At 48.1% G+C, this 12,736-nt stretch overlaps 1 protein-coding gene across 1 annotated transcript in view; it reads right to left on the reverse strand.

Moving 5' to 3' along the window:
• Nucleotides 1-2,579: 2,579 nt before the first annotated feature.
• MYBPC2 (myosin binding protein C2) overlaps nt 2,580-12,736 on the reverse strand; it is a 66,297-nt gene continuing 56,140 nt past the window's right edge. The window contains 6 exon segments of the mRNA XM_056863877.1: nt 2,580-2,609; nt 3,498-3,540; nt 3,672-3,858; nt 4,560-4,696; nt 4,929-5,088; nt 7,021-7,160. Coding sequence (XP_056719855.1) covers nt 3,530-3,540; nt 3,672-3,858; nt 4,560-4,696; nt 4,929-5,088; nt 7,021-7,160 — 635 coding nt within the window. The 3' untranslated portion in view covers nt 2,580-2,609; nt 3,498-3,529.

Consider the following 12,736-nt stretch of genomic DNA (forward strand, 5'->3'; position numbering starts at 1 on the left):
TATCAAGGGAATGACCTAGAACAATTGGAACTAGGACACGACTTTGGGCCTAACATTAAAGATGGACCATAGGACCACCTTAACGGGATAGAGTCAAGGTGGAGAAAGGGGGAAGACAAACCATAGTGCTGATAAGTCCCCCACCCTTCTGGCCACAGTGGTAGCAACCAGAAACACAACCTTATAAGTTAAAAAAACAAATCAGACATTACCAGTGGTTCAAAGGGTTAGTGCATTATCTGTGATAAAAATAAGGATAACCCTCATGCAGGAAGGGTATCCGAACTCGTCAAAAAATCTCTTGAATCAGGTACTGAAAACAAAGTCGCAGAATCTACAGGGTCATGGAACGCTGAGCTGGCAGCCCAATGTACTTTAATAGAGCTAGTGGGCAGATCGGTGTCTCGTAACGTTAAAAAGTAATGAAACACATCCTGTAATAGACCTTGCCTACTTGGCAAAATGTGTCGACTTGGCAGCCTAAGACTTGTATGTGGTAGGTTTGTGTGTGTGTTAAGTGCTGTCAAGTCGCTTCCGACTCATGGCGACCCTATGAATCCATGTCCTCCAAAATGTCCTGTCTTTGACAGTCTTGCTCAGATCTTGCAAACTGAGGGCTGTGGCTTCCTTTATTGAGTCAATCCATCTCTTGTTGGGTCTTCCTCGTTTCCTGCTGCCCTCAACTTTTCCTAGCATGATTGTCTTTCCCAGTGACTCTTTTCTTCTCATAATGTGACCAAAACATGATAGCCTCAGTTTAGTCCGTTTTGATCTAGAACCCACTGATTTGTTGTTGTTTTTTGGCAGTCCACTGTATCAGTAACAGTCTTCTCCAACACCACATTTCAAAGAAATCTACTTTCTTCCTATCAGCTTTCTTCATTGTCGGGCTTTCACACCCATACATAGTAATAGGGAATATGATGGCATGAATTAACTTGATCTTGGTGGCCAGTGACACATTCTTACACTTCAGAATCTTTTCTAGCTCCTTCATGGCTGCCCTTCCCAGTCTCAGGCTGTTACCACACTAGGTATTCTCAGCGATGTATTAAGAGTTTGAAAATGTTATAAAAAATACTGTTCGCACTTTCTATGTATTCCCACCGATGTATTAAGAATTTGAAACTGTTATAAAAAATACTGTTCGCACTTTGTTTCGCCCCTTTAGCTGTGAAGACGTCTTCCAACCATTTTTTAGCCATGGCATCCAAAAACCCTTTTAAAGCGATGTTTTTTATAACGTTTTCAAACTCTTAATACATCGCTGGGAATACATAATGCGGTAACCCCCATTATCTCCTTCTGATTTCTTGGCTGCAGTCTCCCTTTTGCCTTTTCTGTAATGTAGTAGGTTTACATAACACTCTGTACCCTTTGTAGGTACTGAGCTATGTTTAGATTAACTCAGCCCATAAATGTAAGACGGAACACCGTGATGGAGTTCGGATACTATCACAAGATCCCCTTCCAGTGGAAGAGCCCTGAAGTTCTCCTGAGATATATAGTTTACACAGAGTGGGAAACCAAAACCCCTTTGACCCTAGGGTGCTGCAAGAATTGCTGTCGATCCATCCGCTCTCAGTCTTGCTGTGGTAGAATTAGAAGAGTTGGTTTTTATATGCCGACTTTCTCTACCACTTAAGGAAGAATCAAACTGACTTACAATCCCCTCCCGCTCCCCACAACAGACACCCTGTGAGGTAGGTGGGGCTGAGAGAGCTCTAAGAGAGCTGTGACATGCCCATAGTCACCCAGTCGGCTTCGTGTGTAGGAGTAGGGAAACAAATCCAGTTCATCAGATTAGCCTCTGTCGCTCATGTGGAGGAGTGGGAAATCAAACCTGGTTCTCCAGATCAGAGTCCACTGCTCCAAACCACCACTCTTAACCACTACACCACGCTGCCTCCAGATCAGAGTCCACTGCTCCAAACCACTGCTCTTAACCACTACACCACTCTGGCTCTCTACTGTGAAAACAATGGGAATAGAGGAAAAATAATAGACGAATGTGACCAGGGGAGCATTCCCCAGCGATCCCTTGTCCGCACCTGCCCTGGAACAGAACGGGACACATAGCATTGGCTCTTTTGGTGGGCAGATCCATATGGGGTGAATTGAGGGATCACTCGTGGCTGAGGAAATTGTTTGTCCAGGAAAAACCAAACAGTAGTGTCATGTTCCCTTGTCTTATGAATGGCCAACAGGTAAATGGTGTGTGTTGTATGACTCGATGCCATAATCGGGAAACACTTAGTAGAGGGGGTAGGGAAACGGTGCCCTCCACTTGATAATGCAAACCTTTTGCTGTACACCCAAGCCAGGATCATCCCCACAGCTGACCCTCCTCCCACTCCCAATGTAATCACCAATCCCCTTTCTAAAAAGGAGGAAAGATGCACAGATTATCCCATCAAGATCATTTTATTGATACAACAACTAACCAGACAGACACACAGACAGATATAAGGAAGCTGGCTGTTCTAGGGTCGTTGCTTCTATCCGAGCACAAGATGTGTGGTGGGTTCAAGGGGGGCGGGGATAAACACCTTGATGCCCGCATGCAGCACAGGTAAGGCGGCCACCTTGATGAAAAGGTCAGTTGTAAGCTGTGAAGAGAGCAAATCCAGAATCACCAGGGTTGACATTTTTCAAGGCAAGCAAGATAATTCACCTGATCAGTTCCCTCTACACCAAACCTTCCCCCCATCCAGGCTTCCAAAATACAGTTTATGTGCCCCCTTCCCAAATTTCGCCTCATCCCCTTCCATGAAGTATTTCCCCCCATAGTTCCCCCACACAGACGCAAGCCACTTGCTCACCCCCCCTCCCAAAAAACAGAAGCCCCGATCTCAGGGCTATTTCTGCACCCAAGTTTGCTTCTAGATAGTTGAATTGTGGAACTCCCTGCCCCAGGATGTGGTGATTGCTACCAACTTGGAAGGCTTTAAGAGAGGAGTGGACATGGTCTTGGGGAGGGGGGTATTCATGGCTACTAGTAAAAATGGATGCTAGTCATGATGCATCCTTATTTTCTCCAGGATCAGAGGAGCATGCCTATTCTATTAGGTGCTGTGGAACACAGGAAGGATGGTGCTGCTGCAGTCGTCTTGTTTGTGGGTTTTGTGGAGGCATCTGATTGGCCACTGAGTGAACAGACTGCTGGACTTGATGAACCTTGGGCTGATCTAGCATGGCCTTTCTTATGTTCTTATCTATAAGGGATTTCCATTCTGCCTTGAAATCCCAAGTGCTGCATGTTCTTTCTGTAGGGTTGCCAGCTCTGGGTTGGGTGGGGTTTGGTGAGGGGAGGGACTTCAGTGCCATAGAGTCCAATTGCCAAAGCAGCCATTTTCTCCAGGAGAACTGGAGATCAAGTGTAATAGCTGTAGATCAGTAGTAATAGCGGGGGATCTCCAGCCATCACCTGGAGGTTGGCAACCCGATCCTTCTGTGAACACAGCGGGAAGGGTGTGTGTGGAAGGCATCTTACCTACCTCTTGCAATCTTGGCAGGCGTGGCAACAAGATTACTGGGGTGCTAGAGGGACAAAAGAGGACAGAAAGGGTGTTAGGCAGAGATTCTGGAGGGCCTGTGAGTGAGAAGGAGTGTACCCACTTCGCCAAAGAGAAGACATTTTCAACCCGTCTCTTTTCCCGACCCATGGTCACCTTTGACCTCCAGCTTGCACTCCACAAGGGCTTCGCCCAGCTCGTTGATGGCCTTGCAGGAGTACGTGGCGCTGTCGAAAGGGCTTGGCTTCCGGATGTTGAGGGTCAGCACCCCTTGGCTGTTTTTCTGGAGGAACTTCGGGTCCCCGCTGAGGTCCATTTTGTTCTTCATCCAGAACACTTTGGGCTGGGGACAGACAAAGGCAGGACGAATTGACAAAGGGAGGCGGCTGAAACATCCTGACGGTGGCCGTCCTCGTTCTGATCCCAAAGTGCCCATCGTGGGCTAAATTGTGCCACCTACCATGCCCCAGAGCAACCAGTTTCAACCAGAAAGATCTGGGCAAACCTTGCAATGTTTAAAAATCAGAGTTCAGAATTTGCAGTTCATTAAGCTGTGAAACTGAAAATCCATGTCTGTTTGTTTTAATCCCTGAGGCCCAATCTTCACATTACCTAGGGTTGCTAGGTCCCTCTTTGCCACTGGCAGGAGGTTTTTGCGGTGGAGCCTGAGGAGGGCAGGGCTTAGGGAGGGACTTCAATGCCATAGAGTCCAATGGCCAAAGCGGCCATTTTCTCCAGGTGAGCTGATCTCTATCGGCTGGAGATCAGTTGTAATAGCAGGTGATCTCCAGCAAGTACCTGGAAGTGGGCAACCCTAACATTACCAGATTCTTTTGTTTTCTCTTACCGAGAGTAAGTGATTTTTTCATTGTTACACAACCTTTTTCAATTAATACAAAAGAACACCCTCAGTCACCCCAACCATCCCCTCCTCCGTTCTGTTTTCTCTCCTTCCCATTATCTCACACCCCCATCTTTCCCATCCACACCCCCCCACCCAACCACCACATTTCATCCTGTTCCATTCCCTCGCTCAGTACATACTTTGGGGTGTCCCCTCACGGCACAGTTGAGGGCGGTGGTGTATCCAGCCACCACTGTCCGATCAACCAGTGGCGTTAGAAACACCGGAGCCATGCAGAAGTCATGTTCCTTGTAGTCCATCTGTTTACAGATTATTCCTAGAGAGAAAGGGAAACAAGAAAGGGAGATATCCAATAGTAGAGTCTCAAGGACACAGGAGTCCTAGGATCCCACCCTCCTCTGGTATATCCCGCCAGGCTCCCCTTTCTCCAGAAAACACCATGAAACGGTGCCTTCTAATCCACTAGCACTCCAAGTCCTCTGGAATCCCACAATTCTCCCACAGAACCATGGGAGAAACCCAGTTTATCAATCAATGTATGCGCTTACCAGTTTTCTGAATGTAAGCAGTGTTCTTTGAGACTCCAGGATTCTCGCTGAGTCCACAAATGTTCTCACTGAAGACTCGGAAGTAATACTCGTTGCCCATGATGAGGTCAGACACGGTGCAGCGTGTGAGACGGTTGTGTTCGTATACCGTGAACCATTCCTTGGGGAAGGAAAGCAGGAACAGGTGAACGTTTAGAAAGGCGTATGTTTAGAGAGAATATAGCTGGGCTTGGGAGACCTCTCGCTATTAAGTACGTTTATCACCAACAGGGTAAGCTGCGATATGGGGCAAAGTAGAAGATACGCAGATATGCATGTGATCGTCACTTTCTCTATAAAGGAAAGCAATTTCAAGAGGAGCTCATTTTGAGTGGAGGAATAGGAGGTACTTCTCTTACTGGCCATTTTCTCTTATAAACTGCCCCCTCCAGCTGCATCCCCATTATGAGGTTACAAATGCAGGAAAACATACTTGGAATCCTTGCGGGGAGAGGAGGGACAATCTGAACAGAAAGCAATAATTATTCTTCCTCCCAGAATGACCTATCAATGTCCTTCAATAAATAATGGCTGTTTTTTAACATTGTTAATTATTATGCTGCACATGGAGGGGGGGATTGTGCCCTTCACTTTCCTTTCAAGCTCCCGTGACCCAAAGGTCTTGAGCAGTAAATGGGGAGCCTTTATTTCTTTAAGGAAAATATGGCGGAGAGCTACTTGGCCTCAGCCAGTGTTATTTTTGGATCTCTATTCACCAGCAGAAAGGGAATTACTTTGTCTCTTGGTATGGTGGCAGATAATTTAATTAGAATCGCGGTAATCCATTGATCGCAGTAAGTATTGTATACAGGACATTCCAATATTATATGAGATGGTGTGTCCACTCTCTTCCGGTCACGTGGACAAAATCTATCTGAATAAGGTAAGTTAGCATATCTCCCTTTTAGCACCGTAGAAGGAGCAGCGTTCAGGCGAACAAGCGAAAAAGCTCTGCCATAAACAAGGGATTGTTAGGTTGCTAAAATAAGCTGGGGTTCACAGAGAGGGAAGGATACAAATAATTGGATAGAGCATAGTCTCCAAACACGCATTTTAGCACTGGAGTAATTAATTTTTTTATATAATTTTTGATGGCTAATACAGACTAGGAGCTGGAAAAGATTCGAAAGTGCAAGGATGTGTCACTGGCCACCAAGATTAAGTTAATTCATGCCATCGTATTCCCTATTACCATGTATGAGTGTGAGAGCTGGACAATGAAGAAAGCTGATGGGAAGAAAGTAGATTCCTTTGAAATGTGTTGTGGAGGAGAGTGTTACGGATACCCTGGACTGCCAGAAAAAACAAAACAAATCAGTGGGTTCTAGATCAAATCAAGCCTGAACCGACCCTAGAAGTTAAAATGACTATCATATTTTGGCCACATTATGAGAAGACAAGAGTCACTGGAAAAGACAGTCATGCTAGGAAAAGTTGAGGGCAGCAGGAAAAGAGGAAGACCCAACAAGAAATGGATTGACTCTATAAAGGACGCCACAGCCCTCAGTTTGCAAGACCTGAGCAAGGCTGTCAAAGACAGGCATTTTTGGAGGACATTGATTCATAGGGTCGCCATGAGTCAGAAGCGACTTGACGGCACTTAACACACACAATATAGACTCTATTTTCCCCATACTTAATAAGGTAAAAATCGTGCCCATTGACTCAGGATCTGGCAAGAGTTGGCCTCAGTCTAGGACACTTCAAAGTTGTATGGTTGCCACTAGTATGCATTTTCAGCAGGGACTTGAATAGGTTTGTCAACTTCAGGTTGGGACATTCCTGAAGATTTGGGGGTGGAGCCTGGGAAAGGCGGGGTTTGGGGAAGGGAAGGGTTTCAGCAGGGTTTCCTGCCATAAAGTCCACCCTCCAAAGCAGCCGTTTTCTCCAGAAGAACTGATCTCTGTAGTCCATAGATCGGCTGTAATTCTGGGAGATTTCCAGGCCCCACCTAGAGGATAGCAACCCTAGGCCTGAAACAAGCCAGCTTGTTAACTAGGTTTAGACTTGTGCTTTGCTGAGACAGCTCGAACGAGGGAAAAGGTTGTGTTACCATGGTCTTCTTGTCAGCTTTTTGGATGGAGTAACCGGTGATCTCCGAATTCCCATCATCCTTGGGCGGCTCCCACTCTATCAAAGCGTTGAATCCCCACACCTCTTTCACCATCACATTATGCGCTGGGCCTGGCTTCTCTGCAAGGGAAATGGAAAGTGAGGTTACGGCATTGCGGAATGGGGAGGTAGAGACAGAATGGCCCTTTGGCTAATGGCATAAAGAAAGGTGCTTCCTAGGACAGGAGACCAGGCTGGGTTAGGGGTAGGGAAAAACACCAAGCCCCTGTAATATCGCATATTGCCCGCTAAGTGGGTGATTCAGGCACCAGATGTGATGTTTCCAATACGGCAAAATAGATGCGTATATGAATGTAAAGTGCCATCAAGTCGCAGCCGACTCCTGGCCACCAAGCAAGGGGCTTCCAAGTAGGGTTGCCAGCTCTGGGTTGGGAAATACCTGCAGATTTTTGGGGTGGAGCCTGAGGAGGGCAGGGTTTGGGGAGGGGAGGGACTTCAATGCCATAGAGTCCAATTGCCAAAGCAGCCATTTTCTCCAGGTGAACTGATATCTATCGGCTGGAGATCAGTTGTAATAGCAGATCTCCAGCTAGTAGTAGTAGTAGTGGTGGTTTTTATATGCCGATTTTCTCTACCACGTAAGGGAGACTCAAACCTGCTTACAATCACCTTCACATCCCCTCCCCACAACAGACCCCCTGTGAGGTGGGTGGAGCTGAGAGAGTTCTGAGAGAGCTGTGTCTAGCCCAAGGTCACCCAGCTGGCTTCGTGTGTAGGGGTGGGGAAACAAATCCAGTTCACCAGATTAGCCTCCACAGCTCATGTGGAGGAGTGGGGAATCAAACCCGGTTCTCCAGATCAAACTCCACCGCTCCAACCTGGAGGCTAGCAACCCTACTCCCAAGGCAAGTGAGAAGCAGAGGTGGTTCTTCATTTCCTTCCTCTGAAAAGTCTTCCTTGGTGGTCTCACTTCTGAGTGCTGACCCTGCTTATCTTCTGAGATCTGACAAGATTGGGCTATTCAGTGGTCGGCAACCCGCGGCTCCCAAGCCGCATGCGGCTCTTTGGCCCCTTGAGTGCGGCTCTCCGCATCCCCGCACCCAGCCAGGCAGAGGCGCTGCGCTCCAGTCGGGCTCCAGTGCACCCCAGGCGGGAGGAGCCAGCAGGTGAGCGGGAGGCGGCGCCCCCCTCCCCCAGCCTCCCCTCTCCTCTCTCTCTCTCCCCGGCGGGGAGGGATCAGAGGTGGCGGGGTGAGGCACCAGCTGGGAAGCCTCTCCTCTCCCTCCCTCCCCGGGGCGAGCGGGCCACCCGCTGCAGGCCCGCGCACCAGTGGGAACCTCCCCTCGCCCTCCCCATGGTGAGCGATTCGCCGGCTGCAGCTGCTCGCTCCAGCTGGGAAGCCTCTCTTCTCCCTCCCCGGGGCGAGCGGGCCGCCCGCTGCAAGCCCGCGTGCTGCATCGGCGCACGCACACACAACTGAACAGAAACCTCCTGCCGAAGGTGAGTGGGGACCTGGCAACCCTAATGTCCAATAGTTGCCAGTTCCCCTGAGTAACAGGGGCAGAGTCTCTCCACCCTAGAGACTTTCCTGAATTTTCCTTCTAGGATGGCAGAAGGTAAGGCTGCACATCTAGCCTCGCCCAGCCGGCCCAGGAAGGAGGGGAAGGCGGTGGCAGTGGGGAATCCCGGAGTGCAATTGGGGGGGGGGTCCCTGAATCTCTCCCCTCATTGGACCTTTCAAGCCGACCGCCTGCCAATGCCCAGCACCGGGGGGGGGGCAGAGAGGAGCCCCCTTCCTGGGGGGGCAGCGGGGGGCCTCCGAGGGTTGGGCAGCCAGCCTCGGTTGCCGTTTTATTGGGGGGGGGGGCTTGGGAACCAGGAAGGGGGAAGTCTGCACTTGCACCGTTTGGGAGGGGCTGTGGGTCAGTGATGGAGCATCTGCTTGGCATGCAGAAGGTCCCAGGTTCAATCCCCGGCATCTCCAGTTAGGCGTCTCTCAAAAGAAATCTCAATCGTTGTACTGTTAATATTTGGCTCTGTTGACTAATGAGTGCCGACCACTGGACCATGCTGCCTTCCCTCCCCCAAAGTGGATGTAGACAAAGCAAAAACGTTTTGTTTTTTTCCAATAAAGTTGGGCTAAGCTGAACTAGGACTGCTAGGCAATTATGTTCATCTCCTTTTAGGAGGATCAGGGTAGAATATTTGTAATGGCTCCCGTTGAGTTTTATCCTGCTGCGTGTTAATTGTGTTAACGGCATGTTTTGTATTTGTTGTTCAGATTCTGTTCCTATTTTTGTACCCATTGCAGGAATTTTTAGCTGAAGACTGCAGCTGTGTTTTAACCCACAGTTGGCTTCCACGTCCCCTGCGAGCCACTGGGGGGGGGGGCACCTCCGTGCCAAAAAACATGCTGACAGATTAATCAATTGCTGCAAACACCTGCAGGATGAAGAGAAACATGTATTTTTAAAAAAAAAGAGAGAGAGGCACTTGGTGATTGCACATGCTTTGAGCTCTTTTTAATGTGCGTGTGGTGCATATCAATGAATCAGCCCCTGCTATGAGTCAGTCACTCTTCCCCGCTGGCTGGCTGGCTAGCTGCTCTGTCTTGGCCACTTCTTCCCGTGGGTGAACAAAGTGCCCCGGGGATACTTGCCTGAAGTGGGCTGCATTCGGTCAATCCTGACAACCTAACTAGACAGAGGTTTATCAGGTCAGGCATGACCACAGCTTTTTTGCGCCACTGACTCCTCCCCCCTACTCTAGCGTGCAGAACTTCACGGAACGCTTCCCGGTTTGATCCTGTGCCTCTTTAATTCAGGGGTGAATGTTAAGCCTGTACTTATAGAGTTTCTGTAAGAAAGTGTCCGAAGTGGTAGTTCTCATACTCTTGCTTTGAGGATGCAGCTGCAAGGTACTTTCATTCCCCAAAGCAACACAATGAAGCAGCTCCCAGGATGGATGGATGGATGGAGGGAGGGATGGAGGGATGGAGGGATGGATGGATGGAAGGAAGGAAGGAAGGAAGGAAGGGCTCGCACGAGCACATGAACTTGCCTTATACTGAATCAGACCACTGTTCCATCAAGGTCAGTAGTATCTACTCTGACTGGCAGAGGCATTCTAGGGTCTCAGGTAGAGGCCTTTCCCATCACCTCTGACCTGATCCTTTTAACTAGAAGTGCCAGACACTGATCCTAGGACCTTCTGCATGCAACGCAGATGCTCTACCACTGGTCCATGACGCCTCCCCACTCGGTTGCAACTTCCTTTCTTTCCTCACTCTCCTCCCATCTCTGGCTCTTGCTGATGGTCTGTTTTCAATCTGCAACAAGCAAAGCAAATCCCAGCCCCTGTCCAATAGTGCCATTAGGGTTGCCAGATCCCTCTTCACCACCGGTGGGAGGTTTTTGGGTGGAGCCTGACGAGGACGGGGTTTGGAGAGGGGAGGGACCTCAAATGGCCAAAGCAGCAATTTTTTTCCAGGGGAACTGATCTGTATCGGCTGAAGATCGGTTTTAACAGCAGATCTCCAGCTAGTGCCTGGAGGTTGAGAAAATTAGTACAGGAATATAGCTGTTAACAAAGCCAAATATATTGTAGCTGAATTTTTTCACAGTATGTGGCAATACTACCACCCTCAACAATTATATATACCACAACAAAAAGATGTATAATTATACATGGTGAAATGCTTGCAGTTATACAGATGATGTATAACTGCAAGCATTGTATTTTTGTAAGTATATGAAGTATTTTTGTACATATTTAAATTATTAACTGTGATAGAATTTTAGTAATTTATTGGTAAATATGGCAAGTATTCCAAAGGAATTGGAAACAATGGAAAAGTATTTTTATTTATTTATTGTATTGCATAGGAAGAACTGAGGAAGAATTGGGCTTCATGCCCCGAAACGATCGTTTTCTCCTTCAATGCACATCTCGCTGCTGTATGAGGAAAGAGCATCTTAAAAGAACATTTCTAGTGAACTGTACTTCAATACTTACCTGTTACAGGAAATTGTTGTGACTTACCTGCTTGGATATTTCACCATGTATAATTATACATCTTTTTGTTGTAGTATATATAATTGTTGAGGGTGGTAGTATTGCCACATACTGTGAAAAAATACAGCTACAATATATTTGGCTTTGTTAACAGCTATATTCCTGTACTAATTTTCTCATCCTCTTGATACGGGTGCAGAGGTGTCTTTATTTTCTTTCAGTACCTGGAGGTTGGCAACCCTAGGTGCCGTTAGGGTTGGGAGCGGCGGAGGACAAGGGTAGCAACTTCCCAAATAGATTCCTCTTCAAAGGCACATCAGCAGCAGGCCCTTGGAAGATGCTACACTTCTCTTCGGACCTCACAGAGGCCAAACAGGGATTAGAGGCAGCAGATCCAAACTATGTTGTCTGGGAAATGGATTGGCAAACTTTTCTGCAGCATTTGGGTGGGGAGGGGGGAAGAGATGACATCTGGCTTAAGCCATCAAGAAAGCTTAAATATAGAGCAAAGGAATATGATCTCTCTGTGCTAGACGGGTAAAGGGCAGGAGCAGGAGGGCATGTAAAAGAAGACGGGGAGAGCCGGGCGGAGGGATGGGCGGCAGGCACGGAGCAAGAGGAGGAAGATTTGGAAGGCAAGGAATGGGCTCAGAGAGGAGATCCAGGCCCAAACGGGCAGCTCGAGATAGTCCTCAAAATGAGGGCAGAACCCCTAAAGGACAGGGCACAGCCGTCAGGAAGCGGCTCTCCCCCTTGGCTGGCATCCCTACAGTCTCCACTTGTTCAGCTGGCAGGAGGCTGAGTCATGCGATGCCAACTTTGCTGTCTCCAAGTCCTTCACCTCTCCTATACCAGCCATGGGAGCTGGGCGCAGGGAGGATTCCCACCAGGACTAGGGGCAAAGGAGTGGAGACAGGTGGAACAGAACCGGATTAAAGCTTGTTAACAGTTTAGCAGCTGCAGTGAGGAGAAAGGGAAAACAGCATACAGGCTCTGGCTCTCTTTCCTTTCCTCTGTAGGATCCGAGCCACTCCCTAGTCCTAGCCATACTGTATTCTGAGGCCTTCTGCACCCCCCATCCTGTCCCTATTTAAACCAAACCTCTTCCCCCACATTCTTGCCTGTTCTGTAGCTTTAAAGTTCTCTGCACAAATATGTGACCTCATTGCTCATGAGTAGGGTTGCCAACCTTCAGGTAGCAGCTGGAGATCTCCTGCTATTGAAGCTGATCTCCAGCCGACAGAGATCAGTTCACCTTGGAGAAAATGCAATAACAACCAGCCTGGGGCTCGATCCAAACAATATGCATACAACTATATCTAAACAACTGTTGGCACAAATAAGTCCATACATAAGGTTGGGGTGTGCCTGGGTGCAATAAGTCCTTATGTATGGTTACGGATACCCTGGACCACCAAAAAAACAAATCAAATCAAATCAAGCCTGAACTGACCCTAGAAGTTAAAATGACTAAACTGAGGCTGTCGTACTTTGGACATATTATAAGACAAGAGTCACTGGAAAAGACAATCATGCTAGGAAAAGTTGAAGGCAGCAGGAAAAGAGGAAGACCCAGCAAGAGATGGATGGACTCTATAAAGGAAGCCATGGCCCTCAATTTGCAAGATCTGAGCAAAGCTGTTAAGGATAGGACACTTTGGAGGACATTGATTCATAGGGTC

This window comes from Euleptes europaea, chromosome 18 (genome assembly GCF_029931775.1).
Source record: "Euleptes europaea isolate rEulEur1 chromosome 18, rEulEur1.hap1, whole genome shotgun sequence".
In the NCBI taxonomy this organism is placed as follows: Eukaryota; Metazoa; Chordata; class Lepidosauria; order Squamata; family Sphaerodactylidae; genus Euleptes; species Euleptes europaea.